At 41.8% G+C, this 25,792-nt stretch overlaps 1 protein-coding gene across 1 annotated transcript; it reads left to right on the top strand.

Moving 5' to 3' along the window:
- The first annotated feature begins 24,814 nt into the window (after positions 1 to 24,814).
- LOC149404620 (uncharacterized) lies at positions 24,815 to 25,291 on the top strand. The gene has a single exon (XM_089607609.1). It carries the CDS (start codon positions 24,815 to 24,817, stop codon positions 25,289 to 25,291), a length of 477 nt encoding a protein of 158 aa, XP_089463735.1.
- Positions 25,292 to 25,792: the final 501 nt, after the last annotated feature.

Below are 25,792 nucleotides of genomic sequence, written 5' to 3'. Positions count from 1 at the left end.
ATAATTTTTTATTTTATTTTTTAGTTTATCTGAGAAATTTTGAAATCAGCCCTGTTTTAGAATTATTTTTCAAATCCAACCCCTGAATATGTCTTCTAGCTCTGTCAAGCATTCCTAGTTTTTTTTTTTTTTTTTAGATGTATGCTCACCGTATGAGTTCAGTAGCCAGAATCTATTTTTTTTTTCTTAAATACTTTATGTGCTTTCAACTGTACATCTTACATGTTACGAAGATTATATTGGGAGCTTTAAAAAGTTCTTCTATTGGGGTTGGCATTTCTCCAAATAAATGATCAATCATACACTTTTCATGAAGTGGGAGATATTTATTTGAAAGGATATTAAAGCACTAGCAGCACTAGAAATAGAGAAAGGGCGAACTATTATTCTGCATAATTGTCTCACAGACTTCATCAACTTGCTTATTTAAAAAAAAAAAAATCTGAATCAAATTAAGTTGCAATCCTTGTTAGTAACGGTTGACAGAAAATAGATACAACAATTGTCTCGACGATTATACAATAATATATCGATTATATTAGACAATATGTCAAGTACAAAGATCGTTCTTATATTAGACGAATCTCAATGCAAGAAGCAACTGTTACAGATGATTCTAATAAAATGAAAATATTAATGGAGAATTGTGCAGCGCGTGTGTAATCGTGAAGATGAGTCTGTCCTTCTTTATTTGAGTTGCTTGATTTTTTATAGGCAGAGCTCAGGTTCGAACGTGGATTGATCAGATCAACGTCTGAGCGGTTACTATACAACTGCTTAAATTGTGTTCGGTAACTGCTCAAATAACCGTTCGGTAGTTATTTGGCAGTTATTGGTTTTTACATGGCCATTGTAAGTTATTCGTTTTGACTAGTTTTTATTGTACCGAAAGCTTCTCTGTTATGCTACTCGGTATTCGAAACTCAACTTATGTTCCTGGTCGTTCCTCACATTTTACACATCTCGAACAAATTATGTTCGGTGTTTTATGGCTATTCGGAGTTATTAGAATTCCGATTATAACACTGCCCACCAGTTTCTTAGTATTTTTAAGTAGTGATAAACTTTTGACTCGGTAATTTAGAATACCGAATAGCTTCAAAAACTTATTTCAGTATTTACTTTAGATTATTTTTATTATCTCTGCTTCAAATGTTTTGATAGACAGGTGTCTCTTTCTACATAAGTATCGATTCGAGGAATTTTTCGTCATCATTGTGAAGCGACGTTTCTTGCGACTCTTCATTAATCAGTGACGATTCGAATTTGGTCCGTTGAATTTTGATTTATACTCATATTTTTGTTAGTGGGTGATCTTGACCGTTGATTTCAAGGCTTCCCTTGGAAGCTTTTCACGTTTCTCCCCTATAAATAACGATTTACAATTCATTTTGAACCCTTACTTTTCTTTTGCATTCTGAGAGCCTTTAGGAAATCCTAATCCTCCGATTCGTCCTGCTATTCGTTTCTTGTAATCAAAAGAAAAAGGTATTCGTTCTTATCTCTTATGTGTGGCGTATTTTCCCTTTGACTGAAGTAGGTTAGATTTTTTTTTGTTTTGGTCAAATTTCATTGATTTCAGTCCTAACTTATTATGTATTGATCGAAGATGAACATACTTGCCCTTCACTTTTTTCCTTGAAGATAAACAACTTATAGGAAGATTTTTATGACTTTATCCGATTCTGTCATGAATCGTTCCTTAGTTTTTTGTAGGCTAAATGTCTGATTACGATTCATTCTAATTGGGTTCGGCAGCTAACGATTCTCATAGTGATTCTCACATGGAAGCTATTTCTTGACGGTCGGGCTGTCATATTCGTTATTGTTGTTGGCCCGTCTAGGGCCAACGGGAACAAGGTCATCTCTTCGACCCACATGGCTGGTACGAGATCTTGGGCGGCGAAACCCTGACTCAACCAGGAGCCGGCCCAAACCAATGGCCAAGTCAAAACCCAGCCATGGGCCGAGTCAATGGCTCACCCGGCCATTGGCTGGGTCAAATGGCTCACTCGGCCATTGGACAGTTCACTCGGCCAATGGCCGAGTGAACCCCTCAGCCACCAAGGCAGTTCACTCGGCCATTGGCCGAGTGAACCTTCCAGCAGTTCACTCGGCCAATGGCCGAGTGAACCCCTCAGCCACCAAGGCAGTTCACTCGGCCAATGGCCGAGTGAACCTCCCTGCTGCCTCAGCAGTTCACTCGGCCATTGGCCGAGTGAACCTCAGCCGGCCCAAGACCTTCACTCGGCCAATGGCCGAGTGAACCTCACCACCATGTTCACTCGGCCATTGGCCGACCCAGCCTCCTCCAAGGCCGACCCAAGCATTTTCACTCGGCCAAGGGGTCTTCAAACCACCCCTTGGCTGCCTATAAATACCAAGGCACCCCCCTTGGTCCAGGTAATCCATGCTTGAGCACTGAAACGCTGCCGAACTCGTACCTCGCTCGTTTCTCTCAAGCTTTGGCCTCTAAACACCCCTAAAACCTCTATACTCCACCTCAATCACACTAATGTTGAGCGTCGGAGAGGTAAACAGGGGCACCCCCCCCTGTTTCCCCTTTGTAGTTCACGTGTTCTCTACTCCTTTTCAGGTACTCTGACGAACTCAAGGGACATCCACAGCTAAGGGACGACTCGGGACACCGGGTCCGACACGCTCGAGTCAAGACGAGACCACTTGGTCCGGCCTTGGGTCTAACCGTCTTTGGCTCCTAAATAGTTGTCCGAAAAACAGCGACAACATTTTGGCGCTAGAAGGAGGGGACCACCGACCTTAGCACGCTCTCCCTTCCATTCCACACTTTCACCGCCCCTGCGACTCTCGAGAGATGAGTCACCTACCCACTACCTCCGTAGGTACCCGAGCGACGAGCTCGAGGTACGGTCTCCGACTCCTCGCGCACCGTCTTGAAGGGCAACCTCGCGATAGCGAGAGCCAGCCCCAAGACCCGGTGAACGACCCCGAGGCCGAGCTCCGAGAGGACACGGCCCGGCGGCTCGCGGAGCTCCTTGACCGTCCCGGCGTTGACAGCTCCCTCATCGCCGGTCTCCTCGGCTACGACGTCGAGGATCGATCTGCTCAAGATTACTCCGACCCCGAATACGTGGAGGAGTCGAGGACCGACGAGGCCACCCCTAGCCTCGCTCAAGCGCGACCCGAGAGGGCCAACGGTGCGTTGGCCGATCCTTTGTACCCGGCGCGACAACATGCACGGTCACAGTCCCGGGGACTCGCCCCTTCGGTTTCAAGAGGTGGCCGGACACGGCCCCTCGCCGAGGAGAGAGCGACTCTGGTCGACGATGGAGCCGATAGCCGAAGCGCTCGCCGGACGACACGACCAAGGGCGACCTCGCCTCGTCGTGCGCCAAGCGTGGACCTTAGAGAGCGCTTGACGGCGCAGAGAAACTCCCGAGGGGAGGATCTCCGCCAAAGGCTAAATTCTCGAAGGGACGCGCTCCCCGCCGCAACTCTTGGCCGACCTCAGGCCAATGTCATGGACCAAGCATCCAACGAACGCCAACCGGTGACTCCCGTGGCCCCGACGGTCGGCCCTGCTAACGGGCTTGACGTGGTCACAATGATTCAGAGCCTCCAGAATCAAATCATCGAGATGAGGGAGTCAGGGAGGCAAAGGCCGTACGGAGGGATCGAGGAATCATACTCTCCCTTCGCCGCACAAGTCCTCGCGCAGCCATGCGTGGGAAACTTTAAGTTACCGTCCATTCCCCCCTATGATGGACGTACGGACCCCCATTTCCACGTCCAACACTATGAGACGTGGATGACGATGCAAGGACAGACGGACGCCACCCTCTGCCAAGCCTTCAGCCTGACCCTCACAGGGTCGGGCTTTGAGTGGTTCCAAAGTTTGAGGCCTGGAAGCATCCCGTCCTTCCGGGCCTTGCGAGAAGCGTTCCTCGCTCGCTTTGCCACGCTTGTGGCACAAAAGAAATCGAAGACCCACCTCCTCTCCATTCGACAGGGGAGAGATGAGACATTGAGACAATACCTCGCTCGCTTCACCGAGGAGTCTCACAAAGTCGAGGGCTTCGACGACAAGGACGCCATCACGGCAATCACCGAGGGAGTTCGCACGAGCGACTTCCTCAAGTCCATTGTCGGGCAAGTCCCGCGAGACATGACGGAGCTGATGACGAGAGCCCGCACACATATGGGAATCGAGGACTATCTCGATGGCCGCGATGGCCGAAAGTCAGGAGGACAAGGTAGTCGCCACCGCGAAGAACGGGACGAAGATCGCCCCGACCCTCAAAGCAAGAGGAGCAAGGGAGGCCGGGCCCCTAACGGTCGCCCCCTCTCCGGTCCAAGATCGTCGCACGTTGATAGCTTCCGAGCATCATCAACATACACCCCTCTGAACACTCCGCAAGAGCGGATCCTAGCTCTGCACCGCGACGAGCTAGGAAGTCCGGCTCCTCTAGCGAAGGATCCCGCGAAGAGGGATCGGAACAAGTTCTGCGAGTACCACCAGGATCACGGGCATCTGACGTCCGAGTGCTATCATCTTAGGCGTCAGATCGAGGCCCTGATTCAAGTCGGGAAATTAAAAGAGTATGTCCTGAGAACGGTCGGGGCGGCCACGGTGCACGAAGGCCGTCCACGGCGGGGAAGGAAGGGTCCGGCGACGGTGACTGTCATGAACCAGGCAGCGATTGAAGAACCGGAGAGCTCACAGCTGCATGTCGTGGGCTAAGCCCGTCCCCTTTTCTCATTATGTCATTTTATTTCAAGACAATCTCGAATTTCAATAAGGCCAATGGCCCAGGGATGTAATTTTTGACTATTTGTGCATGATAATTGTATCACATTTCGCCTCGAAGTCTTTATCTTGCTGCATTATAATTTCTAGTCTCCTCTACGAGTACACGAGAAACTCGGGGGGCTAATGGGAAACAATGCTCAACGAAGAACAATGCTCGACGAAACTAGAGTTCGCTCGCTCAACAAAAAAAAAAACAAAAAAAGAAACAAAACAAAGACGCGCATAATCGATTATGCCTTCGTTGGCAAATCGAGAACATAAGACGCGCACAACAAAACAAAGAAGACGCGCAAATCGATTATGCCTTCGTTGGCAAGTCGAGAAAAGTAAGACGTGCACAATACAACAAAGACGTGCAAATCGATTATGCCTTCGTTGGCAGGTCGAGAACATAAGACGCGCACCACACAAAAAAGACGTGCAAATCGATTATGCCTTCGTTGGCAAGTCGAGAAAAGTAAGACGCGCAGTACACAAAAAAGACGTGCAAATCGATTATGCCTTCGTTGGCAAGTCGAGAAAAGTAAGACGCGCACGATACAACAAAGACGTGCAAATCGATTATGCCTTCGTTGGCGAGTCGAGAAAAGTAAGACGCGCACCACACAAAGAAGACGCGCAAATCGATTACGCCTTCGTTGGCAAATCGAGAAAACAAGACGCGCACAAAACAAAGAAGACGCGCAAATCGATTATGCCTTCGTTGGCAAGTCGAGAAAAGTAAGACGCGCACAATACAACAAAGACGTGCAAATCGATTATGCCCTCATTGGCAAGTCGAGAAAACAAGACGCGCGCAACACAATAAAGCCGTGCTAACCGATCACGCCCTCATTGGTAGATCGAGAAAATGAGCCACGCACGATCAACCCGAAACAAAAAGTCGTCCCTCGCGACGCACAAAGGCCGTCCCTCGCGACGCGCGAAGGCCATTCCTCATGGCACGGACCCGAGAGCGTTCATCCCGCATCCGTATAAAGGCGTAGATTTTGAGTTTCCACTCGATCTACGCTCGACCGGAAACTCGGGGGGCTAATGTTGTTGGCCCGTCTAGGGCCAACGGGAACAAGGTCATCTCTTCGACCCACATGGCTGGTACGAGATCTTGGGCGGCGAAACCCTGACTCAACCAGGAGCCGGCCCAAACCAATGGCCAAGTCAAAACCCAGCCATGGGCCGAGTCAATGGCTCACCCGACCATTGGCTGGGTCAAATGGCTCACTCGGCCATTGGACAGTTCACTCGGCCAATGGCCGAGTGAACCCCTCAGCCACCAAGGCAGTTCACTCGGCCATTGGCCGAGTGAACCTTCCAGCAGTTCACTCGGCCAATGGCCGAGTGAACCCCTCAGCCACCAAGGCAGTTCACTCGGCCATTGGCCGAGTGAACCTTCCAGCAGTTCACTCGGCCAATGGACGAGTGAACCTTCCAGCCGCCAAGACAGTTCACTCGGCCATTGGCCGAGTGAACCTTCCAGCAGTTCACTCGGCCAATGGCCGAGTGAACCTCCCTGCTGCCTCAGCAGTTCACTCGGCCATTGGCCGAGTGAACCTCAGCCGGCCCAAGACCTTCACTCGGCCAATGGCCGAGTGAACCTCACCACCATGTTCACTCGGCCATTGGCCGACCCAGCCTCCTCCAAGGCCGACCCAAGCATTCTCACTCGGCCAAGGGGTCTTCAAACCACCCCTTGGCTGCCTATAAATACCAAGGCACCCCCCTTGGTCTAGGTAATCCATGCTTGAGCACTGAAACGCTGCCGAACTCGTACCTCGCTCGTTTCTCTCAAGCTTTGGCCTCTAAACACCCCTAAAACCTCTATACTCCACCTCAATCACACTAATGTTGAGCGTCGGAGAGGTAAACAGGGGCACCCCCCTGTTTCCCCTTTGTAGTTCACGTGTTCTCTACTCCTTTTCAGGTACTCTGACGAACTCAAGGGACATCCACAGCTAAGGGACGACTCGGGACACCGGGTCCGACACGCTCGAGTCAAGACGAGACCACTTGGTCCGGCCTTGGGTCTAACCGTCTTTGGCTCCTAAATAGTTGTCCGAAAAACAGCGACAACAGTTATCAAGTGGGGAGACGAGCTCTAGCTCTAGAAGCGCTCTTGAGGATGTCAGATTTGTTTTGGTAGATAGGGGTTTTAGGAGTTTTCATTCAGATGTAACCGGGAGGCCTTCGGAGCCGATAAATGAGATCGAAGAGGATACAATTGTTAGAGATATTGCCCACTGAAGATAATAAAATAAACATGAATGATACAGAATATAATAGAAAGTTTACTTTATTAGTATTATTATTTAGTGGGTCGTCTTCTAGTTAGAATCAATAACAACTATCATCCATAGCCTCCGTATTAAACTAAATAATATGCTAGGCATCAGAGTTTGGGCGGTTAGCTAAAATATGGTCGGTGATTGATCCATGCTTTGATAGCTGGATCTAAAATCACATATGTGAAACACAAGTGAAAGGTTGATCACTTGGGATGAGCATTCTACAGATTTGGTATGTGTACGACACATATAAACTTTGGTTGTTGATGTGCCGATTAAGCATTGTTACGACACACTAACCGGGGTCACAATGAGGCTTAATCTAAATCATGAAATGGGTACAGACTTCTAGGTCGTATTACCGGATCTTTGACTCATTCGTGAATGGCGCAACAGATAGATGCCTAAATACTTATGTCTTGGGAATTTTGGATATGATATGAGCGGAAAGTGATTCACAGATACGGAATCCAACCTTCCTGAAAGAAGGTCAATGTTCACTCACCTAAAGGTTGATTTCAAAAACTGATTGTTTGTGCACACTTTTATAGAAGTACGTAATAACATAATAATAGACTTGTTCACTTTTATAGAAACTGATTATTTGTGCACACTTTCGTTGGGGGTAGCAACGATGCTTAAGGCCATATTTATCAAGAAAGGTATAACATAATAATAGACTTTCTCTATACGAGTTGAATCTAGAGGATTGAGCTCATGTACTATATGTATCAATGGACACTCATAAACATCGAGTAAAATATAATTTTAGTAACAAGAAGAGTGCAGTCTTGGCTCCTCTTGTGGAGTGACGTCGAGATTGATGAATCAAATGAACAAGAGAAAACAAAGATTTCGTATTTTTTGTTTGTATTCGTAGGAGCTTCAGTTACTAGGTTCATAGTCCCCAAGGTGGCTATGATACATGGTCCTTGTATTTGTTTGATCAAAGCCCAATAGCAATGAGGCTTTTCTCAAATAGGAAATAAATATTATATATTAAATATGATCCGATTTTGTGAGTATTTAATGTAGTAATTGTTTATGAGAGTATCATGGAGATATTCTATGCTTTTTCTTTTATGGAATAATATATCTTATTGTGAGAAACAAATAATATACTAATTATGTTATTTATTGAGCATGGAGATATTCTCTACTTTTCCATTTATAGAATAGTATCTCTTACTGTGAGATATAAATAATATATTAATAATGTTATTTATTGAGAATATCATGAAGGTATTCCATAATAATCAGTTACCTGATTAATATATTCTAAAGTAATAAGTAAATAAATATCATATATGATCAAAGTATCTTGAAGATATTTGATTTGTTCTATTCATAGAATAAATATCTCACATTAATTAGAATAAAATCAAATGAAATCAAGTAAGTGCATATTCTCTTTTGGGTAAGCTAGAATACTATAAATAAGGGGGCTTAAGCTAAGGCAAAAATCGGCCAACACATCACAATTCCATCTTGAAATTTTCGGCAGCCCCTCCCACTGGTCTTGGGCATTTTTCCTCTCTCTCGGAGTTGGAAAATTTGTTCATGCCATCTCCCAAAGAAAGAAAGAATTATTCTGGCACCTTGTTGGAGTAATTAGTGAGAAAATAATTGACCGACACCTTGGTCTCCTTCCTTCCTGAGATTACATTTTGGAAGACTATGGTATTGATGAGCAATGAGTCTTTGAAGAATTCGAAGGCTTGAAGATCCAAAGATCCATAAAACAAGGAACTGCTTAGGAGTTCGAGAGCTTGGAGATCTGCAGATCAAAGGAGCAAGGAGTAGCCGAGATCTGAATATCCTTGGAGCCCTGACGCAAGATACAAGGAGATCAAAAATCTAGGAGCGTGGATGATCTGTAGTTGAGTCGAAATGTAATCATCTTATGGTATTGTCTTGATAATATTTGCCCAATATTAGATTTGCTTTTATTGAATAATTTTGAGTATCCTTGTAATTATTGCTTACGTTAAAGATTAGCGATTGTTCGTGTATTATTATATTCGACACTAGTAAACATATTGTAAGGGTTAAGAGATTAGTTACCCAATAAGAAGTATTGAAACGATTATCTGTGTTCAATACATGAGAATCGTAATTAACCCTAGGGAAGTAATTTACCAATCAAATGGCATTGGATCGATCATTCGTATCAATACTAACAACCTTAGACCGCCCAACAATTGGTATTAGAGCGATTGTTTGTGTCTGATATCACCTTATTTTCGAACAACAACAAGGGATGTTTATTCTCCGAGGAGCCCCGAGGAACAAAAATTCAAGGACTTTAAGGCAAAGCATGTGTGTTCCAAGGTGACCGAGGATTATTCGAAACGTTTCTTGAAAGCGATTCAACTCGATCCATGGTATGAACTGATCATTCCCTCCTTTAACGAATACGCTCATCGTCCGCCCCCAAGATTAGTGCAGATTAACCCTTCAATTCTTAGGATCATTAGGGGACTTCCCTTTCATCTTTTCATCAAGACGGTCCTCAGGGGTTCTAATTTAGCCTGACTATACTTAATATGAATGTATACCACATTTTGATATGTATGACCATTTTTTGGCGTAAGTTATATGGTTGAGATCTTTCTCCAGCCGCCGTCACTCCTTTTTATAAGTTTAAATTAAACCTCGATTGCAATGGCTGGTACAATCTTACATGAGTAGATAAGTATAAATTAATTTTGGACTTACCAACCAACAATAAGGCTTCAAAAGATTGGTTTATATTTATTCGGCATTCTGATTTGCTGAAAAGTCGATATTCAATCCCTTGTGAATTCTCAACATTTGGTGGGTCTTGTTTCTTGGAATTTGAAAATCATTTTGCTTTCTTTGGTTGGTCATCCTAATGTTGTTTGGATTTCCTATTTAGATGATCTTCATTCTCGGTCAGAAGTTGGAAACATCGGGTTGATAGAATCGCTTTCTGATTATGCACGATCATATCTCAACATCTGGACTGCTGAGAAATTTTCGACATAATATTGGGCATCTCATCTTGCTAACCCGCATTCAATTGGTGCGTGGGGCTCGTTCTTATTATAATAGTTACTTTATTCAATATTAAAACTAATGATGATGATTTTTTTTTGCAGATATTGGCAAACTCCCTCCTCTTCCCGAGAACCTAACCTTACCTAAGGGTTTAAGAGTCCCCCCGTTCAAATCATCAGGTAAGAGGGCTGTTAAGTGTTTGACGGGGGATCGAAGTCCAAAGAGGGCTCGTCGATCACCTGAGAAGTCAACCGATACTGAGCATCATCACCCTTCATCATCTGATCCTCTGACATCTCAAGAGCTCGATCGATCTTACTCATGCCCTAGATAACTTGACTCATGTATTCTGTTACATGATGGGACTGCTGATGTAAAAGAGGCCAAGAGAATTACCGAGGTGTCTCAATTTGCTCGTGTAACCTGAGTGAAAACTTAGAATGTTTATTTTTAAACATGCTATGGCTGACCTTTCTTATTTTGGCCCCGAGCTGATCGACGATTTTTTGGATCGGGAGAAACTTGCGGAAGATGTCAAGAAAGTTGAAGTTTCTAACAACCGAGCTTCCAATTACATCACCCGAGCAACCACGTGACAACCCTTTTCCTGCTGTCGACCAGTAAATCCAAGTCCTGAGATAATCTCTACTACCTTTTCTTTTTCTTCTTTTTGTATATGAGCCCATTCGGAATGGCTCTTGAATTTTTTTTTTTTTTTTTGTGATATTAATTTCAAAAAATTGGCTACGTAAGCCACCTAAACTATAGTAATTGTAAATTAGCCAACTTTTAATTTATTTTGGGAGACCACATAAGGTTTCCAAACAGTGGTGATTGACAAGTCCTTTTTTCTTTTTGGAGAAAATATTTGTGGCTCAGGCTTTAATAGCAAAAAATGATCTATTATATTTAGCTTGTGGTTTTGATTTATTATTATAGTATAATACCGTCTTTGAAAAAGAACTACAAATATTCACAGTATCAAAATGTATTCGGTACAATTATATTCCGAATTAGTTTTAAATTGCTTTCTGTTAAATTTTTTTAATATCTTAAAATACATTCGGTATATTCATACACCGAACTGGTTTTATTTTTTAAGTTTTTTATACTGCTCGGGTAGTACTCCCCCCGAACTTGTTTATATTTTTATAAAAATTATAAGCAAGTTAAATAACTAAACATGTAAAATTGATAAGGGAATGAACAAAAAATTTGAGAGAATTAAACTACTTGGCTTCAACCTTGATTTAAATTAAAAAAAGGTTCAGCTAAACGCCTTGAATTACCATTTGCTTGATCGCATGCTTTGATTGAAAATAAAATTATTAGGCTAAACGCCTTGAAATAACAAAGTACTTGGCCGCATGACTTGATTAAAAACAGGGAAATTTCACGGGTAGAATCGGATCAGATGTTCGTCATTCCAATATTTTTTTTTTCTTCTTTTCCTATGATACCAAGCATATAGTCACCATTTCCGAGTGATGAGATGACTGTATAAGGGCCCTCCTAGTTTGGTCAGAGCACTTCATTTGTTGGATTTTTTGTATGCAAGAACACATTCTTTAGTACTTTTTCGCCCACTCAGAAGTTTCTTGAACGTACCGATATATTAAAACAGCGTGCGATTCTTGCTCGGTTAGCCATATTATATACTCTAGCATTTTCTCTTTTTTCTTCTAAGAAACCGAGATTTGTTTTGAGATTAACATTATTTACCTCTTCAGAATAATTTTCCCAGCTAGGTGAATTGATGCCGATGTCGACTTATACATGGCTTCGGAACCGAATGCCAAAGAAAATGAGGCTTCCCCCATTGAAGAATGCCTTGATGTTTGGTATGCCCACAAGACCTAGAAATTCATTGATCCATGCTTCTTTGTATTCACCGAGCCCTTTCTTCGGTCCATGTTTGATGGACTTGTTGACTGCTTCTACTAACCCATTAGCATGTGGCCTAATCGGTGTAGAAAAAGCCTTATGGATTCCGTATTTCCCACAGAACGATTGGAACTGTTTGCAGTCGAATTGTGTTCCATGTTCGTAATGATCTTTTTGGATTATCGAATCTGAAAATGATGTTCTTCCAAATGAAATTTTTTTATTTTTCTTTCGGTAATGGATGCTAAAGGCTCGACTTCCATGCCCTTTGTGAAGTAGTCAATTGCGACAACAACGTATCTGCAATTTTCTCTTCCTTCTGGCACGAGGCCAATTAAATCGATCCCCCACTCTACAAAAGGCACCGAGCAGGTGATATTAATGAGATCGGCAGAAGGCTTTCTCGTGATGTTCGCGAATCTTTGGCAAGACTCGCATTCCTGAAAAAAAATGTTTTTGCATCATCTTTTAGAGTGGGCCAGTAAATACCTTGCCACAATATTTTTTGGGCAATAGCCATTCTTTCATTGTGATTTCTACAGATTCCTCCTTTTACTTCTTTCAAGCCATAGTCGGCATCTTCTTTATTTACACACTTCATGAGTGTGTGGATAAACCTCGCTTGTATAGTGAATCTCCTTGTAGAGTATACCGAGTAGCCCTAAATTTCAGGTTCTTCGATTTTGTTTTGTCTGTCAGGAGAAGTTCATTTTTTAAGAAATTGGAAGATTGGAGTCATCCATGATTCTCTTTATTTAGTCATGTGTATATCGATAGGACAGACACTCGGCATCTCGATGTCAATGATTGGTCGCTCTATGGTGCGTTCAGGTGAACTGGATCGGAGCTTTGCTAGATGTCTTCCTTGACGTTTTCTTCTCCCGGGATTTGTTTGAATTCCACATGCTCGAATGCTTCTGCCAGAGCTCTTCCTTCTGTGGCGTATTGCATCATGTTTTCTCCCCTAACGTGGTATTCATTTGTTATTTGATTAACCACCAGTTGAGAATCCGAGTAGACAATAATTTTCTTTATATTGCAAGATTTAGCTAACTCTAGCCCATTAATTACAACCTCGTATTTGGATTAATTATTAAAAGCCTTGTATTTAAATCTTAGAAAAATGCTTACTTGATAGTCATCTTGGGTTGACAAGACCATTCCTTCTCCCAACCCGTTAATATTTGCCACACCATCAACATACAATTCCTAGATTGGTGTCAACTGGTCGGTATGTGAATTCTGCTAAGAAATCGGCAACCGCCTGTCCCTTTATCGCCGATCCTGGGTTGATAGTTGATTTCATATTGGTTGTGCTCGATCGACCATTTCATTAGTCAAATCGAAGCATTTGGTTTCTGCAAGACTTATCGAAGTGGGAAATTGGTCAATACTATGATCGGATGTGTCTGGAAATAGTGGCGCAGCTTTATCGAGATCGTCACCAAAGCTAGCGCCAATTTCTCTAGTTCTGGGTAACGAGTCTCGACATCTTCCATTTGGCGACTTGTGTAGTACACCGGAAGTTGAATTGTTCCTTCGTTATTTTTATCAATGTCGAGCTGATGGCATGTTCGGACATGGCTAGGTATATGTCGAGTGGCTCTCTTGGCTGTACTTTCACGAGTTGAGGTAGGCAGCTGAGGTATTCCTTCAATTTAAGGAAATCCTTGTTGCATTCTTCGGTCCATTCGGATTCTTTTGAACCCTTGAGGCGATCGAAGAATTGGACGCTTTTGTCCGTGGACCGAGAAATGAACCTCCCGAGTGCAGTGATCGAACCTGTCAATTTCTGCACTTCTTTAACGTTTCTTGGAGGTCTCATGTCGAGGAGGGCTCTAATCTTGCTTGAGAAGAGTCTAAAGTGGCTCCGCATGAAAGTAATTGCTGATAAAATGGTTTGGAGTAAGTTAGATGACCTTGGCTTTAATGCCTCTTTCATTCACAACATATCCGATGAATTTTTCTGCAGAAACACCAAAAATACATTTTAAAGGATTAAGTTTCATCCTAAAATGCCTAAGAATGCCAAATGTGACAATCAGATCTGTAACATGGTTAGTCGCAATTCTACTTTTGACCAATAAATCGTCGATGTAAGCTTCCATTGTAATTCCAAATTGGTTGGCAAACATTAAGTTTACGAATCTTTGGTAAGTCGCACCGGCATTTTTCAAACCGAATGGCATAACTGTGTAACAATATAAGCCTCGATCGGTTTAAAATGTCATATGGTCTTCATATGGACCATACATTTGTAGACCGAATATGCATCCATAAAACTTGGCAATTAATGACCATCTGTTGCGCATCAACTAGCTGGTTAATTCTCGATGTTGGAAAACTATATTCAGGGCATGTTTATTTAGATCGGTAAGTCTACATATGTGCGCCATTACCCATTTGGTTTCTTAATAAAACGGGATTAGCAAGCCAACTAGGATATTTTGTTTCCCTAATTGACCAAATAGAAATAAGTTTATCAACTTCTTCTTTTAGGGCTGTATACCGATCAGCATTCATGGGTCTTTTTTTTTTCTCTAATTGGCCTAGCTTTGGGATCAATATTTAGTCAGTGAAAAGCATGATTGGGATCTATTCCTATCATATCGGATTGTCTCCAAACAAAAAACATCTAAATTATTTGCTAATAAAGAAATAAGCTCGATTTTCGTACTTGTGTCCAAGATCTTGCCGACTTGCAGAGCTTTCTATGGTTGACATAGCCTTTGTTCGGTAGTCTTAGATCCAGATCTTCTTGGATCATTATTGCCGAGTAGCTACACTTATCGTGGCTTTTCTTCAAATATTCCGATTAGCAGCTTCAACCCAGTCTTCTAATCCCTTTTAGTTACTCCGACGCTCAATTTGGTCAGGAATTTGATGGTTAAAAATTTGACCGATGTGACTTCCCCGAGTTCCAAAAGCGTCGACCTCCCGATCACGGCGTTGAAAGCAGAGGATCCTGGGACTACGACCCAGTTGGGTTGGATCACCTTCGTTTTTGGATGCTCACTGATAGTCAGTGGAAGAGATATGATTCCATTCGGCATCACAACGTCTCCTGTAAGACTATACATCTGTGCCGGAGATGGAGTAAGCAAGTCGGCTTTTAGGGCCATCTTCCCGAACATCTCTCCATATAGGATGTCAATTGAACTTCCATTATCGACGAATATCCTTCCGGCCACATGATTAATTATTGTAGCTTTGACTACTATCTGATCGTTATGAGAGAAGTGAACCCATTTCCCATCTTCTTCAGATAAAGTGATTTCATCCATTTCTTTCTCAAGTACCTTGGTCGGTCTTATTTCTAAGGCAAACATTACCATGGCAGCAAAGGAACTGTCTTCTCTGATATATTTTTTTTCTAAGCACGATGAGAATTTCCTCCGATGTCTGGTCCACCAACTATTATGGAAATCTCGTTGTAAGACTTCTCAGGCTTGTTATTTCTTTCATTTTGATCGGCATTATCGACTCGATATTTTTGCAACTTTCCTTTTTTGATCAAAGCTTCGATAGCTTCTTTCAGGTTGAAGCTATCTACAATATTGTGCCCAATGTCGCGGTGGAAAGCGCAGTACTTTGTACGATCCCGCTTTGTAATTTCCTTCTTAATCCTCAGTCTGGAAATTTTCTTGATGATCGCTGAGTGCAAAAACTTCATCTATCCCCATGGTAAAGGGATGATACTAGTCGAATTAATTGGCAAATGGCTTGCTCGGCACTTGACCCGACCGATTCTTTTTTCGGTGGGCGCCGATCATCCTAACGTCGATCGTCTCGAAGTCGAACATCTTGATGCCGATCATAGTGTCGTCGAACGGTTTGATGACTTTTACGGTCATCATCTGACTTGCTTCTTGGCTTGTTAATCGAATCTGCCGGCAACGTGTCCTCTTCGGCATTGATATACTTCTGAGTTTTCGGAAGAAATATGTTGTAGTCCCGAGGCATAGTCTTCTGTAAAGACCACAAAAAGCCGAGTCGGTACGCAGCCCCAACGTAATTCCGGACTACCTGAAATCTTCATTCAAATCGTCTACAAGAATTTCGTGTTCCGAGTAGCGATTGATGTCATCCTTAAGGGATTCATCTGAACGCTCTCGGATGGCCAGCAATCTGTCCTTCGGTTTTTTTCCTGCACGAAATCCCACGATTTGATCCACGAAGATGTCGCACATCTGCTTCCATGAGCCAATTAAATTTGGCCTCAACTTCCGATACCACTTCTTAGCAGTATGGGTTAGAATAATAGAGAATGCCTGGCACATGACTTGTGAACTGGTTCCCTACATGGCCATCCAGGATTTATAGGTGTCAAGGTGGTCTCCTGGATTGGACTTTTCGTCGTATGGAGGGATGCTCGACATCTTAAAACCATTGTGAGGGAGGTGTTCTAACACCCTTGAAGTGAATGTAGATGCGGTATCCTCCCCTCTAAGTTGTTTCTTCTGGCCCATAACAACTTCTTCAATTCGACGCTCCAACTTTTGGAAATTAGTCTGGGCAGTGCTCTCTGATTCATCGGTATCGGATTCTAATCTTGATGTTCGAGTATTTTTGGACTTGGCCTTCTTAGGCTGTGGATCTTCATCGGACGGTTGGTATCCACCCTGAAATCTCCGAACACTAGGCTCGTCGGAATTGTCAGTGTCTTCACTGATTGCTTCCTTCTCATACCTATCTCTGGCATGTTTTTTTGGTCTCCTTAGACCTATCTTCTGCCTTATCGATCTCCTGGCCTAACTCTTGGTGGGGACGATCGTCTTCTGGAGTCACAATTGCGCTACGTACTGTGACACGTTTGGCTTTAATTTGCCACTCCAACTTCTTGTTCTTCTTTTCCTGCTATAATGTCAACGGGAACAAAAAAAATCATTAGAAAAATAAATAAGTTTTTTTTGGTGAATTTTATTAATGAATTTTTTAAAAAAGGAACATCCAATTTAAAAAAAAATAGAAATTTCAGATGCTCTTGCATCTCTCGAAATACCTCTGTAAGACTTGCTTGTGGGAGCATCTCTGCAATTTCTTCGGCCGCCAAGAGAAGAGTCTTGTTGTGATGCTCGATCTTCTCATGCTCATCACTTCTAGGATTGCCCTCCACTTTAGACCTCGGCAGCACTGACGAACTCGCCATGAACTTCAATCCTGACGATCCCTTTCCTTCTGGCACCAAACTGTTGATGTCAAAAAATAGATGCAACAATTGTCTAGACGATTATACAAAATATATCGATTATATTAGACGAATCTCAATGCAAAAAACATGTGTTACAAGGGATTCTAATAGCATTAAAATATCAATGTAGAATTGTGCAGCATGTGTGTAGTCGGTGAAGATGAGTATGTCCTTCTCTCTTTGAATCGCTTGCTTTATATATGCGGGGTCAGGTGTGAACGTGGATTGATCAGATTCATGTAGTAACTTCTTAAATTGTGTTCGGTAACTGCTCAAATATGGTAGTTATTTGATAGTTATTGGTTTTACGTGACCAGTGTAAGTTATTTGTTTTAACTAGTCTTTATTATACAGAAAGTTTCTCCATTTTTCACGGTTATGCTGCTCGGTATTCGGAACTCAACTTATGTTCCTAATCGTTCCTCACATTTTCAATACCTGGAACAGATTTTGTTCGGTTTTATGGCGCTATTCGGTGTTATCAAAATTCTGATTATAACAGTAATCAAAAGAAATCTAATTAATGGATTCAAGGACCAGTTTGTGTCATCTCCCACGTTTACAAGAAGAAGAAGAAAAAGAAGAAGAAGAAGACGACGACGATAATAATAATAATAATAATAATAATAATAATAATAATAATAATAATAATAATAATAATAATAATAATAAAATGAAGAAAAAGCTATTAGATATCAAATTCAGTATTTCCACACATAAAAAGAACGACTATTACTCCTAAGTTGGTAAGACCTTAGCTAACTTAATGTTGGTAAGACCTTAAGGTGATCTTGTGTCAGAGAGTGACGATCACCATAAAATGTAAAAAAGGTGTTTTATATTGAACATTAAAGTTTATAATATTTGTGATATATTTTTTAAAGTAAAATATAATTTAATTTATATAATCTATAATGTAAGATAGCAAATCATAATTAGAAGACTCTTAAATATATCCTATATCTAGTCGCCGGAGTTAATCACTTCTGAACATTTGAAGTGATATATAAGTCGTTTTTTAAAATATTTAGAGATGGATTTTTGTCGCTTTTAGAATCTATTAATTTAACTTATTTTTAGAATTGATAGTAGGACTTTTGGAAGTGATGATAATCGCTTCTAAAAAGCAAATTTATCATAGTGAAAGATAAATTAATTTACATTGTCTATACAATTCTTGAGAAAATTTGACTATCTAAGACCAATTCCACCCGATTACACAATTTTCTACTCTATTTTGCAGTACATGTCACATCAAACACTACATCATCTCCAACCGAACTCTATTTTTACACCAAATTGAAATATTAATTTTCTATTCAACTTTCTCTTATTTATTTCCATACCGTTATAGATAAGGCTAAGTGATATGAGGGAACGCCTCTTGGAAAGTATAAATAAGGCAAATAATTTGAAAACAATCAGAGAAAAAAACAAAATAATGAAAATGAATTTAAATAGAGTATCAGATCCTCATGTTCATGTATTTTGGGAAGCTGAACAAGCCAATGTTTTACAAAAGAGAGCCGAACAACAACCTCAAACACCACTTCCTAATTCCGATTCATATTCGCAATATTTCACCGGTCTAGGAGGATCCGACGCTAATTCTCCCCGAGTATTAGTTGATGTATTGTAATTTTATTTTCAATTTTATTTTGTTGTATTGTGTGTTTTTTTTAATGTTTTTTTTTAGTTTTGCATTTCGATGTCATTGTAATGTTATTTTGTTTCGGTATTAATATTAATGTCAGTTTAGTTTTTCCCAAACTCCAAATGTCAATGTTGTATTTTAAAATATTGTGGTCTTTTAAAATATTTAATATATAAAAATAATTTTTGAGATAAATATGAAATAATTTTATAAATCAGTGACAATTGAGTAAATAATAAATTTTGCAAGGACTAAATAACAAGTAAAAATTGTTATGGCGTAATGAACAGTTATGCGTCAAATATAGCGCAACACAATGAACAAAATGTACTTCACGCTATTTTGGCGTTGTGTTTGACGTACGGGTGGAGCAATTCAACACACCAAATCAAGGATATGCAGTTCGGTTGGTTGGTGTAATGGTGTTGCTCTAAAAATTTAGCTGTTACACTTTAGTGTGCTTATCAAAATATTGATCACGAACGCCCCATATCTCAAAATGATTTCAAGTAGCATATAATTAATAGATTATGAAAGACGTAAATATTTCATAACAATTTGTTGTATTCATTTTCTAGTCCGTTAATATGGTATCAATAATATATATATATATATATATATATATATATATGTATGAATCTCGCTTTCTTAGCTAGCTATTTTACATAATCAAGTTATTAAATATATATAAAAAAGAAACTGTATAGTTTCTTCAGTTGAAACTTGAAACGTACCTTTCAAACTGTAATCCAATTAAAATAATAGTATGCTCACTTTGTGCTTTTTTTTTTTTTTTTTTGGTTGTTGTTGTTGTTGTAATTTATGGTGCTTTAGAGAATGTGGGACACGGCAGTCGACAAATTATGATCCAATTAATATCATAATCAACAAAAACCTAAAATATTACACATGTTTCACTAGCTGATTTTAGATAAAGAGTGGATGATGATGAACGCGAGACCTGCGTGAGACATGTTTATAGTGTGTGTGAATAATATAATCTTCTCATCCATGTCTTTATTTATCCATCTAGTTTTTCTATTTTATCAAATTCAATATTTAATAGTCCATTTTGGTAATGGTTTTGAAAATTATGCAATATATAAGTTTGAATATATAAATTTTATTTGTTTATTTTTACATGCGTAACTCGAATTCATAACCTCACTATAAAGTTTGTATTGTTTTACCACACATAATTTAGCTTGTATGATTATTTATGACATTTCAAAACAATTCATCCAAGGACGAGATTTTAAACCTTGTTCAAGTTTATTAGTATTACGTATTTGTTGGTAGAGAAAAATACTCACCGTTTGATTAACTTCAAGACCACCTGATATCCGTTCTTGAAATGAATTTGTAATTTAGGAGTCGTATTTGGAGTACCAGCATCGAGGATGACTCACCGTTTGATTAACTTCAAGACCACCTGATATCCGTTCTTGAAAGAAAAAACAAGTTCATCTTTTATTGCTGATATATATATATATATATATATATATATATATATATATATATATATATATATATATATATATGTTACGGGATATAGTAGTCAGATACCGAGTAGGGTAGTCGGACTCCCGAGCAGAATGAAGAATCCAGCATCAAGCTCAGGTAGAATAGACCTAAGGGCTGCCCATTGAAAAGGAACGACCCGTTCATAAGGTAAGAACGAAACCTACCGATCAGAACTTCGGAGAGAAGAGAAGACCGTAGGTCAAAGACTAGTCAAACTAAAAGGAAACATGTTTCAAATACTTAAACGCACACCTTGACGGTTCAGAAATCGTGCAAAGATTAGTAACCATCCACCTCAGCGAAAGAGAATCAGCAGTTACCCAAAAAACCGTCTAGAACGTGGGATTGATCACCCCACGTTCCCCAGAATAACCGTCAGAGCCCGCGACCACGTGGTTACACCAGACAAATATAAATAGGAGCTCGCGGCACAGAACGAAGGATGAATTTTTTTGTTTATTTTTTCTTACTCACTTTTCTTTCACTCTGAACCTCTAGAAAACATTACTCTCTTGTATTAGATTCGTCTATATAAAGAGAAAGTCTTGCCTAAATCATCTCGGTACTCGGAGTCTTCGTACTCGGAGTCTGTGTATTTTCGTGAGATATTGTTGTACTAATTTTACAGGTCAACAGTTGGCGCTAGAAGGAGGGGACGCAGCTGAAGAATATGGCTAGTTCATCCACCCCGATCACTGTCCCCAACCAGGAGACGGAGATAGAACATCACAATCGCACTTTGCCTCTCACTCTGGAAGAAATAGCTGAACTTCTCCCGGAACCTAGCCTCGAAGAACAATTCAGAAAGATGCAAGAGCGTCTTTCAGTCTTAGAGGCGAATAACAGGGAGCTGAAAAGAAGGCTGCAGGCGAAGAAAGTCACACTGCGAAGCGCAGTAGTGATCCCAGATGAAGAACCCTCACACCGATCAGGGAAAGAACCCATCGGGCAGGATCCGCAGGTTAAGAAATCTCGGAAACATGCTAAAGATCGGTATGAGAGAATGGAAGATGACTCTGAATCCGAGAAAGAGCAGTCCAGTCAGGAGAAGATTCCTGATCGGTACCAGCCTACTATGGAAAAAGGTCATTCAAACACTTTCAGAAATAGCATGGTAAGCTCGGAAACTGAAGACAGCGCGAGCACCAACAAAACAAATTTTAGAAGATTGGAGCGTCGAATCGAAGAGGTAGCCCTGGGTCAGAAGGAGTCTATCCCGAAAGTTGGAGAAACTGTCTCCCCTTTCACAGCACGCGTGTTAGAACACCCGTTGCCTGATCGTTTCAGGATGCCAAGCATCCCAGTATACGATGGAAAGACCGACCCGGGAGACCATCTAGACACTTTTTCTTCTTGGATGCTGTTGCAAGGGGCAGGACCAGAAGTTATGTGCAGAGCATTCTCTATCACTCTGACTGGCTCAGCCAAAAGGTGGTACAGAAAACTAAAGCCAAACTCCATAGGATCCTGGAAGCAGTTATCCAGAAAATTCATGGAACAGTTTGTCGGCTCCAGCTCGGGGAAAACTCCTAAAGAAAGGCTGCTAGCGGTGAGACAAGCCCATGAAGAATCATTGAAAGACTTTATTAATCGATACTCGGAGCAAGCTCTTCAGGTGGACGATCTGAATGAAGACTTTAAGCTCTTTGGGATCTCCTCCGGCGTCCGAACCGAATCAGAGTTCTGGTGGTCACTTCAGAAGACTAGTCCAAAGGACTACAATGATTTCCTGAAAAGAGCTCAGAAATATATCAACGCGGAGGAAGTGAGTCTGGCGGCAAGAAAAGCAAAGCCACCAAAGAGCTACCGAGAAGAGCGCAGGGAGCGGCATTCTGAAGATAATCGCCCACCAAAGAAGAGCCGGTCTGGAGCAGGACCTCTGAAGCCTTTTTCCAGTAAGTTTGATAAATATCATAAACTCAATGCCCCGATAGAGGAGATATTTAGTCTTACACATGACAAAGAAGATTTCCCTAAGCCAAGGCCGATCAAGAAAGATATCTCAAAGAGAGATAAAACAAAATATTGTGCTTTCCATGCGGACATCGGTCATCGCACTGCTGACTGCTTCAACCTCAAAGAAGCTATAGAAGCTCTGATCCGAAGAGGAGCGTTGAAGAAATTCAAGGCCGAGCACGGGGATCAAGAGGATCGAAAAGGTGAGGCATATGCTGAAATCTCGCTCATAGTCGGAGGACCACATGTGGGAGGAACTTCAAGGAGCGCTCAAAAGAGCTATGTAAGAGAGGCCTATGCGGGACCCCGACAAATCTTGTTTACAGCCGAACAAAGGCCTAACAAGATAGCCAAACCTAGCTCGGAGCCTATCACCTTTACAACAGAAGATGCTCGGTGGGTGATGTTTCCTCACAACAATCCACTGGTCATATCAGCTCTTATCGGAAATAGGAATGTACACCGAATATTGGTGGACACTGGGAGTGCCGTCGACGTGCTCTATGAAGACACATTCAACAAAATGGGTCTTAAGCAAGACGCCTTAGCTCCTTCCCCTGAAAATCTCTATGGTTTCACAGGAGACTCAATCCAGCCTAAGGGAGTAGTCCCGCTCCCAATAACTGTAGGAGAGAGCCCGAGGAGCAAAACCACTAACACAACGTGGGTGGTAGTTCCCGGAAAATCATCGTTCAACGCGATCATTGGCAGACCAACCTTGCAGTCCCTCGGAGCTATCGCTTCTGTGGAATACTTGAAAATGAAGTTTCCTACCGAGCACGGGGTAGGAGAAGTAGTCGGTACACAGGCTATCGCAAGAAGCTGTTATGCAAATTACCTCAAAGAGAGTCAGGAAAAAGATGTCCTTAAAGTTATGATGATCGACTCAGATTTCGACCCACGCCTTCCGAGCCGAGAAGAGATTGGCCCAAGAGGTGAAGTCGAAGAAGTCACGCCGGATCCAAAACAACCTGAGAAGAAGCTCAAGATTGGAAAATATCTTGAATCAGGTACCAAAAGTAACTTAATTACTCTCTTGTCTAATAGCTTAGACATATTTGCCTGGTCACAGTCCGACATGACGGGGATAGATCCTCGAATAGCGTGTCATAGGTTAAATATAGATCCTAAAGAAAAACCTATTAGACAAAAGAGAAGGGCTTTAAACTCCGAAAGGTATATAGCCTTAAAAGAAGAAGTAGACAAGCTAATTTCTAACGGATCAATAAAAGAAACTAAATATCCAAAATGGGTAGCCAATCCCGTCCTGGTCAAGAAACCTAACGGGAAATGGAGAACTTGTGTGGATTTTACGGATCTGAACAAGGCTTGCCCGAAAGATAGTTTCGTTATGCCAAGAATAGATCAGTTAGTAGACGCCACAACAGGCCATGAAATTTTAAGTTTCATGGATGCCTACTCTGGTTACAATCAAATCCCTATGTATGGTCCCGACCAGGATCACACAGCATTTATAACTGACCGAGGACTATACTGCTACACAGTAATGCCCTTCGGGTTAAAGAATGCTGTAGCAACATATCAAGGATTAGTAAATCGTATGTTCGCTGAATTACTCGGGATTACGATGGAAGCATACATTGATGATTTGCTGGTTAAAAGCCGAAAAAATAAATGAACATACGGACGATCTTAGAAGATCATTCGAACTTTTAAGGTAGTATCACATGAAATTGAATCCTCTAAAATGTACGTTCGGTGTCTCTGCAGGTAAATTCTTAGGTTTCATCGTTCATGAACGAGGCATCGAAGTGAATCCAGAGAAGATCACAGCCTTATGGAACATGACACCACCACAGAACATAAAAGAAGTGCAAAACTTGACAGGCTGCATAGCTGCATTAAGCCATTTTATTTCGAGGTCAACCAATCGGAGTATTCATTTCTTTAATGCGCTCAGAGGCTCCAAGGAGTTTGAATGGACCAAGCAATGCAATGAAAGTTTCGAGTCTCTAAAAGAACGTTTGGCATGGCCTCCTACTTTAAGAAAAGTACAGGAATGAGAGCCCCTGGAAATTTACTTAGCCGTATCAGAGCATGCAGTGAGTTCAGCGTTAATCAAGAATGAGGGAAAGCACCAGGTCCCGATCTATTATACTTCGCGATGTCTCAACGAGGCGGAAGGAAGATACCCGGAACTCGAAAAGCTAGCCTTCGCCCTCATCACCGCTTCTCGGAAGCTGAAACACTATTTCCTTGCACATCCGATTACATTCCTTACCAATTTCCCGCTACGCCAGGTGCTGCAAAAACCTGATGTGTCCGGAAGGCTAATGAAATGGTCGATCGAGCTGACACAATATGATATACGCTTCAGCCCCCGACCAGCAATCAAAGGACATACAATTGCTGATTTCATTGCAGAATTCACGTACAGACCAGTTGATTTCCCAACTTGGGACATGTACGTAGACGGAGCGGCCAACGAAAAGGGGTCCGGGGTCGGGATTGCGCTATCCAGTCCAGAAGGAGACAAGGCAAAAGGCGAAAGGATGTCGCTATATGCCGAGAAAGCCAGAAACCTGGCAAGAAAATTCGAACTTTGCGAAATCACCCAAGTCCCCAGAGCCATGAACGAAGAGGCCGATGCATTAGCGAAGCTTGCCACTCAAGGATCCGATTCGGAATCAATCCCAGTCATCAAAATTGGGCAACCTAGCATTAAGCAAGCTCCCCATGTGCTTCAGATCGATCAACGAAAGTCATGGCAAACTCCGATCAGGGGGTACTTGCAGCACGGAACTCTGCCCGAAGAGAAAAATGAGGCTAGAAACTTGAAGTTCAGAGCTGCTCAGTATTTCCTAGAAGGCCAAAATCTCTACAAAAGAGGATTTTCTCAGGCTCTCCTCAAATGTCTAGACGAAGACGAAGCTGAATACACTCTCAGAGAAATCCATGAAGGGATATGCGGAAGTCACATCGGATGCGAAGCATTGGCACAAAAGATCATCCGGCAAGGACTCTACTAGCCAATGTTAAAAGCCGACGCTCGGCACATGACACAAAAATGCGTGAAATGCCAGAAGTTCTCTAACATCCTGAGGCTTCCTCCTAATCCACTCATCTCCCTCTCATGCCCGATCCCATTCGCAGAATGGGGAATAGATTTGATCGGAGCTTTGCCAACAGGCCGAGGTGGATGCAGGTACGCGATTGTAGCCGTCGATTATTTTTCAAAATGGGTTGAAGCCGAGCCCTTAAATAAAATAACAGCTCATGCAATTGAGAAATTTGTATGGAAAAATATTATTACTCGGTTTGGAATACCAGTCAAAATTTTGTCCGACCACGGAACTCAGTTTGACCGTGATTCCTTCAAAAGCTTTTGTGAAAAATATGGCATTAACAAGGTTTTTTCTACTTCAGTCAGACCACAGTCCAACGGATTGGTGGAAGCCGTCAACAAAACAATAAAACACGGCCTAAAAACAAAGTTAGGCGAACAGAAGTCAGAGTGGGTGGATATGCTC

The sequence above is a fragment of the Urtica dioica genome, chromosome 2, assembly GCF_054948205.1.
Source record: "Urtica dioica subsp. dioica isolate 48M chromosome 2, U.dioica_male_clone48M_v1_H2, whole genome shotgun sequence".
In the NCBI taxonomy this organism is placed as follows: domain Eukaryota; kingdom Viridiplantae; phylum Streptophyta; class Magnoliopsida; order Rosales; family Urticaceae; genus Urtica; species Urtica dioica.
Note: the sequence above shows the minus strand (reverse complement) of the source record. Positions and strands in the feature narration are given on the sequence as shown.